Here is an 18452-nt window from a genome sequence, read left to right on the forward strand (position 1 = left end):
AAAAACTAGCATGCGCATGCATGACAACATGCGCAGTTCGGCGCGAGATCACGGTTAGACCAGATGACGTAATTCTGCGCATGAGTTTAGCTAGCCAACGTCGCCATGGACCTCACCAACTGCAACCGTCGTGATCGGGAGAAGCAGTTTCTGGCTAGCTGGACTATCTTTGACTATGCTCAAACTTCTTCCGTTCCAGATTTTTTTTTCAGTGAAAGAATATCCGGAGTAACCTTGCGCTGTTTTAGAACCTGCGCAAGTTAAATACAAAACAGTTTAACGGTTTTTAATCCTCATTTGCGTGCGAACGATCATCAATAGAGGTACGTCTCGCCTTTAAATATGTATACATTATGATTAGTAATGCAAGGCTCGTTTTTCCCTCATTAAAAATGATTTATCCCGGAATGACTCTTCCACACAGATGAACAATGGCGGGCAAAGCGGAGGTGGCGTTCCGTTTGGGCCGAACGTAGTGATAGAATCGGGAACATATGGAAACTGTGTCCTCTGTGGGTTAACTTTAAACCATGGGCGATATCCCCAACTTCTACCCTGTTTGCACTCTATTTGTCAAGCATGCCTGCCCCCAGTCAATCCAGGGTTGCAGAAAGGTATGAAGCACTTTTGTTGAACACAACTGGGTTTGGTGGGTTTGGTGAATTTACTGTATCGAGCTTTTGGAATAAGGAATGTTCTATCTGACATTTTGGTTAAAAAAAACGAGTTATTCACATGGCCAGTTAGTTGCTCTTGACTTTAGATGGTGTCCTTCACATAGTTGTTCTTTAGATGTTCTTCACAATTTACGACGAAAAAAAATAGGACGTTTTATCTTCACAAACAGTTTTGCTTTGTACTTGGTTTTATAAGGTTGTATTTGCAATTCAATCACACAATTCTGCATTTCCAATAAAAATGGATGTAAAGTGATGTCGTGAAAGAGGGAGACATAACAAAACAGATCTGAGACCCTATCTCAAAACTATACATTTTGATAAAACCAATAGTTCCATGTCCTTGATTATTCATATCATGGGTTCTGACGCTATTTTGCATTTAGATTTTTTTCAGCACTTTTGTTGAATAATTCCTAGCCACCACTTCTGCTCTTTATGGCAAAACTAATTAAATACAGGTACCTTGGAGCATGTTAAAGGCCCATTGGAGAGGCATCCCTGATTTTAAAAAATAATCTTGTTCTATATAGATATTGAAGGAGAATTTCACTGAAAATACAAACTTACCAGATTTCATGGATAACTAGTAAGTAGGGGCATCGAAGACCAGACAAATATATCAGTTTACTCATCCAGAGCTAAACTTTAGCCATGCTGCTAGTTATCCATGTTGTATTTATCATTTTGTGGTTTGGAGGATGGAGGGGATACTCTTCATTTAACGATTAAATGGCTTTACTTTTCTTTTGAAATTAAATTAATCTTATGATTCAGTATCAGAACCTTTTTACTCAACCCAGATCCACATATGAGAATGCTCAATATCTCATAACTAGACTTTTGGCAGATAGAACCTTATAATTCCAAATTCACAGTATCATCATCTAGGGGAGAGGCCAAAGACTATTCAGAGACTCCCACAAGACAATCACAGTGTTTTAGACAGGAAACATTGAGAAGGGAAGCGTTACAACATTACAACAATGGTCTATTTCTCTCTCTCTCTCCAGATCTCTCTATCTCTCCAGCATGTCCGTCCTGTGACATGCCATTTAATATTCTGGAAGTCAAAGATAATCTCTTTATTAAGAACTCTTCCAACGATCTCTGGACTGGTAATGTCCAGGTGAGACACTTTGGGGGTTAATATGAATAACTCCATCAATAATAATGGATAATAATAATGCTGTTCCCATAGCCTGTGAATGCCTTTATAAATTCTGTGTATTCCATCATCACGTCTGTGACTGCAGTGTACCTGTTGTGAGGGGTTCGTGGCGAGTGGCTGGTGTGTGGAGTGTGGAGAGGCGCTGTGTTCGGAGTGTGTATCTGCACACAGAAGAGTGAAGGTCACGAAGGACCACACTATCCGGCTCCAACCCCCAACAGGTCTGCCCTATATACCCTCAATACCATACTATTGAGCACTACGGCTATTCATTTCAGAGACTTCTACTCATGTAGAATTTGATTAAATTATCCGCAGACATCTTTTCTGCTCAAATATTTTTTCAAACATCATACCATCTTATACAAACACCTTGTAATATTCAAGTTATATTTTATTATCTAGTCACTACACACGCACATACGCACGCACACACAAAAAAACATGGGCCTCCCAAACATTGACTTAGAGGTCGACTGAGCCAGACACGGCCATCAAACACTTGTTGATAATACCAGGACACTGACATAGCATGTTCATATACTAGAATGTATCATATTTTTGTATTCCCCCGCAGGAGTCTCCGCTCCCACAGTGTTTTGTCCCACACACAAACATGAGCCAATCAAGCTCTTCTGTTTGACCTGCGATCAGCTGACCTGTCGAGACTGCCAACTAATGGATCACAGGAACCACAGGTAAGTTTCCTTGCATATAATAAATATAGTCACAGTATCATGGAAAGTTCAAATACTGTAGAAGAATCATCCTTACCTACCTTGAAGTAATCGCTAAAACACAATTTGATAGGTAAAAAATAAGGTAAAGTCACTTGATTACTTCAAGGAAGAGAGGAGGACAAGATGGATTCTTTAAGCATTTGAACAGGGCCGAAGTCTCTTCTCCTGAGTCTCCTCTTCCATTCCCATGCAGTTTCCAGTTCCTCCATGAGGCGATGGTCAGCCAGAAAGAGCAGCTTCAGTCCCTGGTGCAGAGAGTGAGGCAGCAGAGAGTTGCAGTGAACCAGAGCCTCCTGGACATGGACGGCAGGTAATAACTAGTCAATTACTCTGGAATGAAAGTACAATATTGGAACAGGAGTTTCTTGTCACAGGGCATGAACTTCATGTCACAGAAGTAAATATTCTATCTGCTGTATTGTTTAAAACTGCGTCCTCTGCATCTTAGTTGGAACAGAAACCTTCAGCTGAATATAGTAGGGTGTTTTTGGTTAGTTCCTAAAGACTGCAGCTGCATATTGAAGCTGTCAGTGTAAGCAAATACAGCTAAGATCGAGCATCTGTGCAGGTTTATTCAATTATATGGTTGTTTAGGGTTTACCTCCGGGCCCATGCCTTCAATACCTAGACAAAAGTGCTATATCCTACCCACAAATTTTGGATTGAGGCAATGTTTTTAGCGGAATCTAGACAATAGATGTCATGAAATGTAGCTTGAATTGGACAAACTTGATGTGGATGATCCTCTAGACATTTTATTACATGGGATGTTCCACCAATTCGGTGCCTTTTGAGAAGTGTGAGAGAAGTGATCAAGAAGTGATCAAAAAAAGTTTGATTTCACCTAATTTTACTGTTCGGTCATTAAAACTTAATAAAAAACAAGTTTTCCCAACTCAAGAGGTTAAATAAAGGAATATGACTATAGTAAGTGCCTATTAAGTTTCAAATAAATAACAGGTTTGACGATTTCATCATAAATCCAATTGTGACGGAGGAATGGAAGCCTGTTGTGTGCAACAGGGAGGGGCAATTGAATGCAAGCTTAATTTTTTGTTGTTGAAATTAAAACATTTCTAGCCTGTCTATCCATGGGTAACAGGTTGACGTGTTATGCTCGTCCCACTCAGTTTTCCATCACAAAACACCAGAAAATTGCCAAAAATAGTAGAACCAGCTCACCTGCTTTTACACTATAATTTGACAATTACATGTTCAATGTTTCTTAAAAAAAAAAGATTTAAAAATGAATTGTTTCTCCATTTTAAAACGAGAGTACAGTAACATGGATGACCGTAAAATGAGGGACAGACGTAAATTAATCTCTTAATGACATGAAATCAATAATAATCTTCAGAAATGACTTTGTCAAGGCAACAAAATAACTAGGGCTTTACAATGATGGTGAGAACGTTGAGAAATTTTGGAGTTAAATAGGTTATAATCTTCCTAGAAGTCACAGAGGGTGCATGGAGGGTTCAGAGGGTGCACGGAGGGACATGTCAATATGCAGAATTTTGGTACTTTAGCAAGTCTTTATTCATAATGAAAATATGATTTATTTAATTCGACTTGTGGTCTATATTAAAGGGCACTTCATTTAATATAACACGTTTTTGGTGCACAAGTTCTACTTACAGTAACAGTCGAACATTTGGACACACCTACTCATTCAAGGTTTTTCTTTATTTTTACACTTTTATACATTGTAGAATAATAGTGAAGACATGAAAACTATGAAATAACACATATGGAATTACATAGTAACCAAAAAAGTGTTAAACAAATCAAAATATATTTTATATTTAGATTCTTCAAAGTTGCCACCCTGTGCCTTGATGACAGATTTGCAAACTCTTGGCATTCTCTCAACCAGATTCACCTGAAATGCTTTTCCAACAGTCTTGAAGGAGTTCTCACATATGCTGAGCACTTGTTGGCTGCTTTTCCTTCACTCTGCAGGCCAACTCATCCCAAACCATCTCAATTGGGTTGAGGTCTGGTGATTGTGGAGGCCAGGTCATCTGATGCAGCACTCCATCACTCTCCTTGGTCAAATCGCCTTTACACAGCCTGGAGGTGTGTTGGTCATTGTCCTGTTGAAAAACAAATGATTGTCCCACTAAGCACAAACCAGATGGGATGGCGTATGCTGTGGTAGCCATGCTGGTTAAGTGTACCTTGAATTCTTAAATAAATCACTGACAGTGTCACCCCCACACCATCACTTCTCCTCCATGCTCCCTGTTGGGAACCACACATGCAGAGATCATCCGTTCACCTACTCTGCGTCTCACAAAGACACGGCGGTTGGAACCAAAAGTCTCAAATTTGGACTCATCAGACCAAAGGACAGATTTCCACCAGTCTAATGCCCATTGCTTATGTTTCTTGGCCCAAGCAAGACTTCTTATTATTGGTGTCGTTTAGTAGTTTTTTTTTTGCAGGAATTCGACCATGAAGGCCTGATTCACTCAGTCTCCTCTGAACAGTTGTATGTTGAGATGTGTCACTTACTTGAACTCTGTGAAGCATTTATTTGGGCTAACATTTCTGAGGCTGGTAACTCTAAGGAACTTATCTTCTGCAGCAGAGGTAAATCTGGGTCTTCCTTTCCTCTGGCGGTCATCATGAGAGCCTGTTTCATCATAGCGCTTGATGGTTTTTGCAACTGCACTTGAAGATACTTTAAAAGTTCTTGACATTTTCTGGGTTGACTGACCTAAATGTCTTAATATAATGGTTGACTGTTGTTTCTCTTTGCTTATTTTAACTCTTCTTGACATCATTTTGACTTGGTCTTTCACCAAATAGGGCAATCTTCTATATACCACCCCTACCTTGTGACAACACAACTGATTGGCTCAAACGCATTAATAAGGAAAGAAATTCCACAAATTAACTTTCAAAAAGGCATTCATTTTAATTGAAATGCATTCCAGGTGACTACTACCTCATGAAGCTGGTTCAGAGAATGCCAAGAGTGTGCAAAGCTGTCATATCAAGGCAAAGGGTGTCTACTTTGAAGAATCTCAAATATAAAATATATTACTATGTAATTCCATATGTGTTATTTCATAGTTTTGATGTCTTCACTATTATTCTACAATGTAGAAAATAGGAAAAATAAAGAAAAACCCTTTAATGAGTATGTGTGTCCAAACTTTTGACTGGTACTGTATATATCAAAGGAACACAAAAGGCATTAATTTTGTGGAAATACCCACATGTTCTCTCCCACTTGCAGATTGCTAGACATAACACAACTCAAGTCCAAGCTGAGGGAAAGCCTGAAGAGAATGCTTTTTGCTACTGTTCAACTCTTGAAATCGAGAGCCACGTCGCTCTACAACAACATAGAGGTATTTTAGCTATCCAAGACTAACACAATCCATGAAAGCTAAAGAAAGTGTGCGTGTGTCTGTTCATGTGATTTTGCTCTCAGGCAGTCGATAAAATGCTTGCTCATGTCCACCCAGACTATGTGTAATGCCGAGGTGGCAGGGATCGAGACGAGACGGAGTGCACTAAACAAACTGGGGCAGAGGCAGGACTATGTTGCTGACTTTGCTGAGAAAGCCCTGAATGTGGATGACTTCTTTGCCCTGCTCTCCTACAAAGGGCAGGTAGGAACCCACTTGTTCTGCCTGTACAAAGCTACTCACACATTTATTAATTTTTTTGGCTTATCCCCCATCTCCCCCAAAGACACTTCATTCTGAATTGAGTTGCGAATTTCTCTTTAATTTAAATGATTGAATTGAACTTGAATTGGCCACACCCCACATGAAGCAGAATTTGAATTGGATTTGAATGAACGGAAGGAAGTAGAATTTAATTCTATAAAATTAAATTCAAATGGCTTATTTTTTCCAACAAATCACCATAGAAATGTTTTTGACATAATGTATGGTTACCAATACCATGTAGCATAAGGTTGAAGATTTAAATTTTTAAATGTCATTCTCCTAAAACCATTTAAAATAATTACAGTGGTCTGGAAATATTTTAAGATCCTGTTGTGGGTTTTCTATAATAATTCATCGTTCCCTTAATGTTTTTAGATAACCATACATTTCCCAGAATGCATTAGGTCAAAAACTGCAGTATGGAAGGGAATAATCTAACATCTCATGACAAAGAAAATTACATCTTTGAGTTATAATCAAACTAATATTTGAAATGGTATGTGTGCTTTCATATGGTCTCATGTTCTGAGCAAGGAACTTAAACGTTAGCTTTTTTACATGGCACATATTGCACTTTTACTTTTTTCTCCAACACTGTGTTTTTTCATTATTTAAACTAAATTGAACATGTTTCATTATTTATTTGAGACTAAATTGATTTTATTTCTGTATTATATTAAGTTTAAATAAAAGTGTTAATTCAGTAATTGTCATTATTACAAATAATTATTTAAAAATGGGCCGATTTAATCAGTATCTGCATTTTTTTGGTCCTCCAATTATCTGTATCGGCGTTGAAAAATCATAATCGTCAACCTCTAGTTTGAATTAAATGTTACTTCCTTCAATTCAAATTCAAATGTTGCTTTCTGTGGGGTGTGGCCAATTCAAATTTTATTCAAATGTATTGTTCAAAATGGAATTCAATTCAGAAATTCCAAATTGATCCCAATCCTGCGTCACAAACATTACCACATCAACACACATGCGCAACCCTATCCACATATGCTCCTCTCACTCCACAGATTGGGTCCCAGTTACAGCATCTCTTGACTCAGAGTACTGAGCCCCCGGGGACCATGCTTAAGTTGCAGCTGATGATTACGGATGACTTCAAGAAACAAATAGCTTCCTTTGGTAAGTCAAGATACTCAATCTCCTATTCATGTAGGCTGTTGTCAGGGTAGGTTCCTTGTTCCTTGTCAATCATTGGCTTATTGGTGAAATCAGCAGTCAGACAATATCTTCTTTAAGTAAATCAATCAAACCTTTATTAATGCAATTGCAGACAGAAGTTAACAATGGAAACACAGCATGTATGTCTGAGAGTAAGTTCTGCGACCAAGCAAAGGGCGCAACTGATTAAATACCTGTGATCACTCCCTGGTAGTGTGATCACCTATGTCAATGTATATGTCCAAAGAGTTGAGGTTACCTTAATGCAAATACCTAGAACAGTAGCTTCTCTAAATTCTAAGTGTCATCAGCATTTTCCACTGTCGCACGAGATCAAAATGGCCAACCTAGACAGTGTTTACTTGACCTAGTTCCGGTCTCTCCTAGCCTGCAGGCACATTCTTGCAACAGCTAGGCCTTAACCACAATGACTAATATAGATAGCTTATGCAAAGTATAGTGGCAGAGTTCAGACACATAGCAACAGTATAATAGTGAGACCTGCTATTATAAGGCCTGTAGCAAGCATATGAGTCTTAAGGTCCCCTTAATCAACAATGGGGAGGGTCTTTAGTACCCTTCCCCTACAATGTGCTGGCTTTGATCTTAACACAATTCTTAGATTAAATCAAGAAAAAAAGGTTTTAGCATTGATTGCCACATAACGTGGTAGTCCAGTATTGCCCATTTAGCGTTTTTAAAATAAAATGCCGAAATCAACCCAAGGAATTTTGTCATTGGGAATGGGGACCCCAGGACACAAGCTTGAGACTGTTTGGTTGTGACCATCGCATTTATATATATATATATATATATATATATTTTACCTTTATTTAACTAGGCAAGTCAGTTAAGAACAAATTCTTATTTTCAATGACGGCCTAGGAACAGTGGGTTAACTGCCTGTTCAGGGGCAGAACGACAGATTTGTACCTTGTCAGCTCGGGGATTTGAACTTGCAACCTTTCGGTTACTAGTCCAACACTCTAACCACTAGGCTACCCTGTCGCCCCAATCATCGCTCCTACAATAGTATTATTTTTCTTCCTTTTTTCCAGGTAAACTTTTGGGTGATATTGTTCCCTTTGCCCAATCACATGTTAGTCAAGACAACCCCCTGGAAAACCAAGAAAGACCCAATGCTCCCTCTGACCAGACCTCTTCCAGTGCTCCTAACATGTCCATCCATTCTGTTCCCCCGCCACATAACCCTGTCATCCAGCCCCCACGCTCCTCTTACACTGCCCCATCCAACCCCCTCAGTCAGCCCTCAACTTCCCAGCCCTCCACCTCCCGTGAGCCTCCTCCTTATCGCTCCCTGCCTGTCCACACCCCTTCAAGCCTTCCATTGAGCCATCCTGTGACACCCCAGCCCTGCCCATCTACACTAGCCCCATCTCACCCCTCCCTGAATATACATAATCCACCATTCTGTCTACCACCAAACCCTGCCCAGCCATCACTTGTCCCTGCACTTCATGTCCGGTCACCATTGGTCCCCACAAACCCTGCCCAGCCATCACTTGTCCCTGCACTTCATGTCCGGTCACCATTGGTCCCCACAAACCCTGCCCAGCCATCACTTGTCCCTAAACTTCATGTCCAGTCACCGTTGGTCCCCACCAACCATGCCCAGCTATCCCCTGTTCAGCCTCCAACCTCCCCATCTCTCCAACCACTGATCGAGGCCACACCTAGACTTTATGGTATGTTCAAGGCAACTCCTCCACCTGGACGATCTCGGAGATTGAAGGATGGAAAGTCCTGGACGTTCCACTCATACTCACCTGTAGAGATCTGCCACCCACCTTCTGGCTCGTCCTCTCCTGCAGCCGTAGCTCAGCATCAGAAAAGGAAGTTTCCAGAATCGCAGCTACTGTGGATCCTCCATCAGCCTCCCTCTGTAAACCCCATCCCTGTCCTCCCGGTTAAAGCACTAGCAGACTCCCCCTGTGATAGAAGCCTGCCTCCTACTGGCCTGGCAGACCCTGACCCAAACTCTCAGGCCAGGGAGAACGAGCCCACCTCTACTGTCACTGAGTTGGAGACTGACACAGAGGCAGACAGTGCTATGGAGTTGGAGGTCCCATCAGCCTGGGCTGATAGAAAGGCAGCTGCCTGCTCAGACAGTACTTCTTCAGATCTGCCTTTCACAGGGACTTTGTCTGCTGAGAGGACCTCTAATCATCTCTCTTACAGTGTCTTAACCCACACTCACCACCCCAAAGAAGAAACTGACACGGACCCTAACAGTAAACCCTCTTCTGTAGGTAGGACCCATACTGCCCCCCACAACAATAAAAAGATATCTTATGACCAACAACATGAGGATGCTATCAGGTCACTTCATCGGCGTGTGAATAGCTGGAGAACTGAGCTGCCAACACGCATTAGAGTGCTACTGGAGGGACCCTCTCCACTCCCCACCAGGACAGGTTCGGTGGTGGCCACTGAAATGCCAACCAGGCAACCCAACACCACCCAGCCACCGAGCTTGACCAATAGCAACAATGTTAACAACTCAAGGTCCTGGCAACCCAGGGTCTTGATGTTTCGGCTTCCCATCTCCACTCCCACTCCTGGATGCTCTCTTCCTCAGTTCCTGCTTGTCCAAGGGGCCAGCAAAGATGAGATTATTCTGCAAGAGATTGCAGAAGACCACCAGGTAAGCACGTTGCTGCACTACATGGTTTGTTCTTGATTTAAAGTCTGGGTTAAGGTTAGTGATAAAGCACTTTACGTTGTCCTTTTTAGCTTAGCAAGATAATGATGATGATCTATCCCCTCCGCTATTGTGGCAGTCCCATGGCGATGACATCACACCACCAGAGTCAGACAGCCTCCTCTGGACTAAGGCCCTGTCCTCCCCAGAGAGTCCCCCACTGCTCCAGTATGTGACCTGTGCGGCCTGTCACACTGTTGGCGGTTCGCTATTCTGTGTAGAGTGTGGGAGGGGCTACCACCAAGATTGTCATATCCCACCCATTGGTCCTTCCTTCTGGTAATCTCCCTAAAGATTTAAAGTAGTAGTTTCTGTGTAAAGTTCCAGTTTGGTGGAGTTGATATTGAGGGGAATACTCTAGTCTGAGTTCCTTGTGTTAAAGCTGTGTGCTGTCTGTTTCCCCCTCTGGTAGGGAGGAGTGGAAGTGTTCACTTTGTCAGGACCTGGCCGACACCACAGACCCCTACAGTGATAACAGGCACAGGACTATGTGCCTCAGCCTAGCAGACCAGCGGGTAAGATTCACCCGTTGTGCATTTGAATTCGGATCCTCCTGCTGAGTCGGATAGCATTTAAATTGAACTTTTGGACCTGTAACTTCTTAGATTCAATCCTGGCATTAACCAGATCTTGTTATTTTCTTTGCTAACAGAAATGTGAGCATCTCCTACTCTTTCTAAGGTGTGAGAATGACAGAAACATCCTTTGCAGCACGGCTGAGGTGTGTATGAAAATATATATTAAAAACATGTTGTTGTTTTTTTATGATTACTCTGCCCTGACCAAAATGGCTTATTGTAACTCAATGGCATTAGTGATATTTGTAAATAATCTTATCTGTTGCTATTATTTAGCACATTTATAATGAGAGCTCTCATACTTTTGTCTCTTCAGCCCCCCTCAGATTCAATATGTCTTGACTCCATACATGGAAGGCTGCTACAACATCGATCACCCCCTTACCGTACCCCCTCCGAATTTGTCTCTGACGTCTGGGTCCTTTTCGACACCATGTTGATGAACTCAAAGGTTGTCACATCTTCTAAAATGTTATTTATATAGTAAAAAAATCACTACTGAAAGCATTTTCTAAACTACCAAATTACCTGAGAATTTACAGACAAAAATACCAGGCAAATTACATTGAATGTTTGTTTTTTTATTATCTCAAAGGACCAGGAGTTGGTTGTCAAGCTACGGGGCAGCTTTCAGAGCAAGTTAGGGGAAGTGTTTGGGACAACTCTCCACCCCTCCCTCCTCAGCCACCCTAACAGCAGCTGGACTGGGACGGGGGAACCTGGGGAACCAACGGCTGCAGAGTCTCTGAAGAGGATGAGGGAGTTGCTGAATATGACCAAAGTTCCAAAAGCTAAGAAACGTCACCCCCAGGTCAGAGTTGAAACAGATGAAAATGAAACTAAAATGAAGAAAATTAAAAAGGATGCAGACTGAAAAATGGCCATTTGAAGTGGAGACTCAGAAATGCTATGTTGTTAGTCAGTTATATACAACTGACATTGTACTTTTTAAAATTAAATTAAATACAAAAGGGATTGTGTGTGACTTTGTTTTTGCACATTTGTAACAACTATGCATTACTGTAGCCTTTGTACTGTACGATAGTAAACTCAGCTAAAAAAGAAACGTCCTCTCACTGTCAACTGCGTTTATTTTCAGCAAACTTAACATGTGTAAATATTTGCATGAATATAGCAAGATTCAACAACTGAGACATAAACTGAACAAGTTCCACAGACATGTGACGAACAAATTGAATAATGAGTCCCTGAACAAAGGGGGGGTCAACTCAAAAGTAACAGTCAGTATCTGGTGTGGGGAGGAGGATGACTTCCCTGTAACGCACAGCGTTGAGATTGCGGGCAATGACAAAAAAGCTTGGTCCGATGATGCTGTGACACACCGCCCCAGACCATGACGGACCCTCCACCTCCAAATCGATCCCGCTCCAGAGTACAGGCCTCGGTGTAACGCTCATTCCTTCGACGATAAACGCAAATCCGACCATCACCCCTGGTGAGACAAAACCGCGACTCGTCAGTGAAGAGCACTTTTTGCCAGTCCTGTCTGGTCCAGCGATGGTGGGTGTGTTCCCAAAGGCGACGTTGTTGCCGGTGATGTCTGGTGAGGACCTGCCTTACAACAGGCCTACAAGCCCTCAGTCCAGCCTCTTTCAGCCTATTGCGGACAGTCTGAGCACTGATGGAGGGATTGTGCGTTCCTGGTGTAACTTGGGCAGTTGTTGTTGCCAACCTGTACCTGTCCCGGAGGTGTGATGTTTGGAAATACCAATCCTGTGCAGGTGTTATACGTGGTCTGCCACTGTGAGGACGATCAGCTGCCGTCCTATCTTCCTGTATAGCGCTGTCTTAGGCGTCTCACAGTACAGACATTGCAATTTATTGCACTGGCCACATCTACAGTCCTCATACCTCCTTGGAGCATGCATAAGGCACGTTCACACAGATGAGCAGGGACCCTAGGAATCTTTCTTTTGGTGTTTTTCAGAGTCAGTAGAAAGGCCTCTTTTAGTGTCCTAAGTTTTCATAACTGACCTTATTTGTCTAACGTCTGTAAGCTGTTAAGACACTAACGACCATTCCACAGGTGTATGCTCATTAATTGTTTATGGTTCCTTGAACAAGCATGGGAAACTGTTTAAACCCTTTACAATGAAGATCTGTGAAGTTATTTGGATTTTTACAAATTATCTTTGAAAGACAGGGTCCTGAAAAAGGGACGTTTCTTTTTTTTGCTGAGTTGATATCAAATATTCTATGTATGCCTGTGTTGCGAACGTACTAAAGTTGGCCTAGATGAAAGGTGCACTGCATGAGCAAAAGGCAGCCATAGATTAATGCTGATAGAACGCCACCAGATGGCGCCTGAGTAAAAGCACACTGATCAGGAGTGAACAACTTCTGGCTGTCGTCGAGGGCTGCATTCTTGATGGTTTTTGATTTCCCCTTAACTGATAAGTTAACATCACTGATTCCCCAGGGTGTGTACTAACTGTCAATGGTGTGTGCAGTGCATACATTTGCCATCCCAGAGTTAAAGCTGTCTAAAATTATCAAAATGTTTATACAATTATTTGGTTAGTGATTCACATTTCTCTGACATGTTCATATTTCCAGTAGGTTTGTGTATAGGGGATTTACCAATCGATCAAAGTAATGAAAAATGTTGAATGTAAGATTTAAACCAACCTGAAACAGTTATTTTAATTATCACAAGAAAACTAGCCATCATGATCACATAACAGCCCTATCAAATTAATCGGAGTTGTGACCCAGCCCACTTAAACAGGCTGTCTTCTCATTGGTTCATAAATGGCCCCACCTATCACCCAGCTCTTGAAAACTGTATATATTTATTGTCACTGTACATACAGTAGCCTATATCAAAACAGGGTAATTAAAAGAGCTTTTTGAAGCATAATCCATTCCAAATGGTTGCCCAGGTCAAACCTAGCTCGCATCACTGCAGCAAGACAATTGAGGGAACTCAGCAAAAAGTGGAAGCTAATATCTTATTACTTGGGGCTGAAAATGTAGGGAAATCAGGTAAGAATGTGTTCTTGTCTTTGTGTTTAATATGCACCTTGCAATGTTCACAGAGAGGTATTTTCAACAGTTAACGAGTTATCATATGCTTTGCCATCCTTCACTCAACGGGCATTCAATGTGAAGCAAGAGCAGGCATCTGGAGTATCTGATCTGACGGAAGGCCTACCTACCAATTGCATATTAGGGAATTTATTTTCAGTGACGATGTACACAAAGTTTGTACAAGCCATTAAAATACATTTTGATTAAACTGTACACAACTTTTTGTATTTTCCAGCGCTCACCGTCCGATTTATTACAAGAAGATTTATTGGCGAGTACGGTGAAATGGGTAAGCCTGCCAAATGAGTACATACATCTTGTGCGTAATGCTGACCATTTAATACATTCTGATGTTTTTGATTTAATTCATATGTTTCTCCGTCAGAATCAATTTACAGTCATATTGACACAGTTGACGGGAGGGAAATATCCTTCAACATATGGGACTCGCTCTACCCACAGGTAAACACTCTTGGACTACCCAAATGTCGCCATTCATCATTACGCATTTGCCATTGGCAAATGTTAGTCATCTAGCCATAGTGACCACTCATATGTCATGTTTTTATGTGTTTTTAGGACAGTGCAATAACTGAGTCGATAAGTGAGAAACAGCTTCAATGGGCAGACGGCGTGATACTGGTATACAGCATATGCGACCGCTCCAGCTTCGAGGTAGTGCGTCAACAAGTGCAGCGCATCCGCCACGCCAGTAGGAAGATGTCTGCAACAGCGCCCATCATCATTGTTGGAAATAAACGCGATTTGCAGCACCGACGGACAGTCTCAAGTGAGGAGGGCCGACTCCTTGCTCTCTCGGAAGACTGCGTATTTTTCGAGATATCCGCAGCTGAAACATACCACGGTGTTTTGCTGGTGTTCCATGGACTGATAGATCTTATCAAAGAGTCGAGAGCTCTGCGGAAAGGTGCCGCGGGTATTAAAAGTATAGTGAGAAGCATGTCAGCTGTATTCGGGAAGAAACGTGCAGAGTAATCTACCACAGGATAGGCTCCATTATGCGCAATGGGATTTGGATAGTCAGAACATGTAGGTATACTACGCGGTTGGCCAATGCAGGCTTGGAGGCGCAATTGAGAAAAATGGTCTATGGCAGGTTGTAGTGCAACAGCAGGCGCGTTCTAACTTCAACAGGTTTTGATAGGGAACTTAATTTGGACGTTTTTTAGAGAGGAGAAATTGGTTCTCTTTGTAGAGTTACACAAAAGTTTGAATTGCAGATGGAAGCAATCAATCAATCAATCATTTATTATACTTTTTGAAGTTGAAAAGTAGGTATACCGTACTGTAGATAAACTGTATAAGAAATCATGTGCACTTCCATACTTCACTCAATAGGTTCTCAATGTGAAGCATGAGCAGGAATCTGAAGTAGCTGACATCTGACAATACTGTTGATCTGATGGAAGTCCTACCCATTGCCAATTGTTAGGGAATTTATTTTCAGTGACAATGTACACTCAAAGTTTGTAAAATGTTGAAGGCTTGATGTGTGTGTAATCAGCAATGCAAAACAATTACATATCAGTATTATACTTTATCTGAAAACGAACAACTTTAAACTTAGTAATTCTATGTTACAAGTTCTAGCAGACTTGATGCTTATATGTGCTGTGCACACCTTTGTTTGAGAATTGTAAATAAATAAATTAACATATTGAAATGGATAAAACTATTTAATTTCTGTGTAAAACATCTTGGGGAAAAGTTATTTGTGGTAATTTTAACGTTTATACAATGCATGAAACCGGAATGGGTTAATCTTGGAAAGTACATGTATGAGCTGAGTACTGTACTGTAGATGGGGAAATGGCACTTTATTTCACTCTTCATAACCTCAATACATTTCACATCAGCAATACACATGTTATTTCTTGAATACAACCAATGTTATGTTGATGTATTCTGTAGGCCAATCTAAACGTGTCATGTATTACATGTTCTGAAATATTAAATGTTATTACATTGTAAATAAAGACATTTTCTACTGTCTATTCGATGCTCATTCCTCAACACATTCAATTTCCTTCCATCATCCATATTTAGGCCAATCAATCAAGACTTTACCTTTAATCATGACAAGCTTTGTTTCTCACGGCTACTTTGGGAAAGAGAAAACAGAATGCGACATCAGGTTAGCACGTCATATAAGAATAGTTAGGTCTAATATATAATGGGATACAAGGTGTATAATGTCACATGATGCTCAGTTAGGAAACCAAAACAAATTTGGGTTGGCGTCTGTACATGAAGTAGAGCGCCTGAATCTTTCAGTCACAAACATTGACACATTTTGTATTACAATGGATTAATCACAGATTATGTCTGCTGAACTATGGTCCACCTATGTGTACCCACAAACTAAAATCAACTAATAAGTCTTACACCTGGGCCTTCAAAGGGGGACATTTCTAGGACACTGGTGACTTCTTAGTGCTCTGTGGCCTCCACCGCGGGTATTTCGGCCTCTTCTATATCGGCCTTTTCTGAGTGCCCAGGGTTCAGGTACTGCAGAATGGGGTCTAGGAGGACCTCGACAGCCCAGGAGCGGCGACGCACAGCGCTGGTGTCCAACTCATCCAGGTTGTCCTGCATCTGGCTGCCCTGGAGGCCATTGTGTGTGTTGTCCGGGGTTAGCCGGGGGGATGGGGCGTTTCCTCCACTGGATGAGCACCTGCGGGAGCGGATTGACAGGCTTTTGCGTCTGAGTGGACTGCCGTCTCCTTCGTCAGAGCAATACTCAGTGGTCTCCACCTCGGGCACAACAGCACTGGACGAGCTCCTGCGGGAGCGGGGAGACAAGCTCTGGCGTCTGGGTGGGCTCTCTTCTCTTAACTGTGCATTCTTCTCTGTGGTCTCCACCTCGGGTATTACGGTCTCGTCTGAGGATGGTTCAGAGCTCAGGTACTGGAGGATGGGGCCAAGGAGGACCTCGGCAGCCAAGGATTGGCGACGCAAAGCACTGGTAGAAGAGATGTCCAGGATGTCGAACTCCACAGAGCGAGGCTGGTCATTCCTCATCTGGCTGCCCTGGCGGACGTTGGATGGGTTGCAAGCACTTGATGAGCTTCTGCGAGAGCGGACAGACAGGCTCTTGCATCTGGGTGGGCTCTCGTCTCTGACTTCTGTGTTCTCGGTGCTGTCCACCTCAGGTACAACAGGCTCCTCTAAGGGTGGCTCAGAGCTAATGTACTGGAGGATGGAACCTAGGAGGACTTCGGCAGCCGAGGAGGGGCGACGCATGGTGCTGGTAGAAGGAAGCTCTAGGGGGTCCAGCTCCAGAGAGAGAGGCTGGTCGTCTGGCTTCTGGCTGCCCCGGCGAGAGAGGGGCTGGACATCCAGATTACCAGCACTTGATGAGCTTCTGTGGGAGCCAGCAGACAGGCTGTTGCTTCTGGATGGGCTCACATCTCTTGCATCTGAGTAGTACTCAGTGCTCTCCCCCTCGAGTGCAACGGCCTCATCTGAGACTTTCTCAGGACTCTGGTCCTCAGTGGTCTCCATCTCGGGTGCAGAGGCACTGTACGAGCTCCGGTGGGAGCGAGCAGAAAGGCTCTTGTGTCTTGGTGGGCTCTCGTCTCTGGCTTTTGTTTGGTTCTCAGTGGTCTCCACCTTGGGTATAATGGTCTCGTCTGAGGGTGGCTCAGAGCTCAGGTACTGGAGGATGGGGCCAAGGAGGACCTCGGCAGCCAAGGATCGGCGGCGCAAAGCACTGGTAGAAGAGATGTCCAGGATGTCGAACTCCACAGAGAGAGGCTGGTCATTCCTCATCTGGCTGCCCTGGCAGACATTTGATGGGTTGCCAGCACTTCTGGGTGGGCTCTCTGGGTGGGCTCTCGTATCTGAATTCTGTGTTCTCGGTGTTGTCCATCTCGGGTACAACAGGCTCCTCTAAGGGTAGCTTAGAGCTAATGTACTGGAGGATGGAACCTAGGAGGACCTCGGCAGCCGAGGAGGGGCGACGCATGGTGCTGGTAGAAGGAAGCTCTAGGGGGTCCAGCTGCAGAGAGAGAGGCTGGTCATCTGGCTTCTGGCTGCCCCGGTTAGAGAGAGGCTGGTCATCCGGGTTGCCAGCATTTGATGAGCTTCTGCGGGAGTGGGCAGACAGGCTCTTCCGTCTGGATGGGCTCTCGTCTCTTGCGTCTGAGTAGTACTCAGTGCTCTCCACCTCGAAAGCAATGACCTCATCTGAGACTTGCTCAGGTCTCAGGCCCTCAGTGGTTTCCACCTCGGTTGCAACAACACTGGACGGGCTCCGACGGGACCGGGCAGACAGGCTCTTGCATCTGGGTGGGCTCATGTCTCTTGTGTCTGAGTAGTACTCAATGCTCTCAACCTCAAGTGCAATGGCCTTATCTGAGCCTTGCTCAGGGCTCAGGTCCTCAGTGATCTCCACCACGGGTGCAACGGCACTGGACAAGCTCAAGTGGGAGCTGGAAGACAGGCTGTTGAGTCTGGGTAGGCTATCGACTCTGGCTTTTATGTGGTTCTCGGTGGTCTCCACCTTGGGTACAAAGGGCTCATCTGAGGATGGCTCAGAGTTAATGTACTGGAGGACGGAACCTAGGAGGACCTCGGCAGCCGAGGAGGAGCGACGCACGGTGCTGGTAGAAGGAAGCTCTAGGGG

General features: G+C 43.2%; 2 protein-coding genes across 3 annotated transcripts; both read left to right on the forward strand.

Moving 5' to 3' along the window:
• The first annotated feature begins 100 nt into the window (after positions 1-100).
• trim33l (tripartite motif containing 33, like) lies at positions 101-11728 on the forward strand. 2 transcript variants are annotated; one of them, XM_029623476.2, is made up of 15 exons: positions 111-323; positions 425-614; positions 1691-1806; positions 1934-2069; positions 2426-2546; positions 2782-2898; positions 5836-5950; positions 6068-6214; positions 7303-7414; positions 8512-10118; positions 10255-10454; positions 10588-10690; positions 10828-10896; positions 11070-11204; positions 11349-11728. In XM_029623476.2, the coding sequence occupies exons 2-15, from the start codon at positions 425-427 to the stop codon at positions 11625-11627; spliced, it is 3447 nt and encodes a 1148-aa protein (XP_029479336.2). In that variant the 5' UTR covers positions 111-323; the 3' UTR covers positions 11628-11728. The 2 variants fall into 2 exon arrangements, with proteins under 2 accessions (XP_064865063.1, XP_029479336.2); XM_065008991.1 differs by lacking the exons at positions 10588-10690; positions 10828-10896; positions 11070-11204; positions 11349-11728 and having other exon boundaries at positions 101-323; positions 10208-10437.
• Positions 11729-13564: 1836 nt separating this feature from the next.
• zgc:171704 (Ras-related and estrogen-regulated growth inhibitor-like protein) lies at positions 13565-15817 on the forward strand. The gene is made up of 4 exons (XM_029623494.2): positions 13565-13759; positions 14040-14093; positions 14190-14266; positions 14384-15817. The coding sequence occupies exons 1-4, from the start codon at positions 13645-13647 to the stop codon at positions 14798-14800; spliced, it is 663 nt and encodes a 220-aa protein (XP_029479354.1). The 5' UTR covers positions 13565-13644; the 3' UTR covers positions 14801-15817.
• Positions 15818-18452: the final 2635 nt, after the last annotated feature.

The sequence above is a fragment of the Oncorhynchus nerka genome, linkage group LG3 (genome assembly GCF_034236695.1).
Source record: "Oncorhynchus nerka isolate Pitt River linkage group LG3, Oner_Uvic_2.0, whole genome shotgun sequence".
In the NCBI taxonomy this organism is placed as follows: Eukaryota; Metazoa; Chordata; class Actinopteri; order Salmoniformes; family Salmonidae; genus Oncorhynchus; species Oncorhynchus nerka.

Bases quoted from the DNA above. Each gene is read 5' to 3' on its own strand.
- trim33l (XM_029623476.2), top strand. From the start codon at position 425: ATGAACAATGGCGGGCAAAGCGGAGGTGGCGTTCCGTTTGGGCCGAAC. The intron at 1,807-1,933 runs GTGAGACACTTT...CTGTGACTGCAG, and splicing joins TCTGGACTGGTAATGTCCAG to TGTACCTGTTGTGAGGGGTT. The intron at 10,455-10,587 runs GTAATCTCCCTA...CCCCTCTGGTAG, and splicing joins CCCATTGGTCCTTCCTTCTG to GGAGGAGTGGAAGTGTTCAC.
- zgc:171704 (XM_029623494.2), top strand. From the start codon at position 13,645: ATGGTTGCCCAGGTCAAACCTAGCTCGCATCACTGCAGCAAGACAATT. The intron at 14,094-14,189 runs GTAAGCCTGCCA...TTTCTCCGTCAG, and splicing joins TGGCGAGTACGGTGAAATGG to AATCAATTTACAGTCATATT. The intron at 14,267-14,383 runs GTAAACACTCTT...ATGTGTTTTTAG, and splicing joins GGGACTCGCTCTACCCACAG to GACAGTGCAATAACTGAGTC.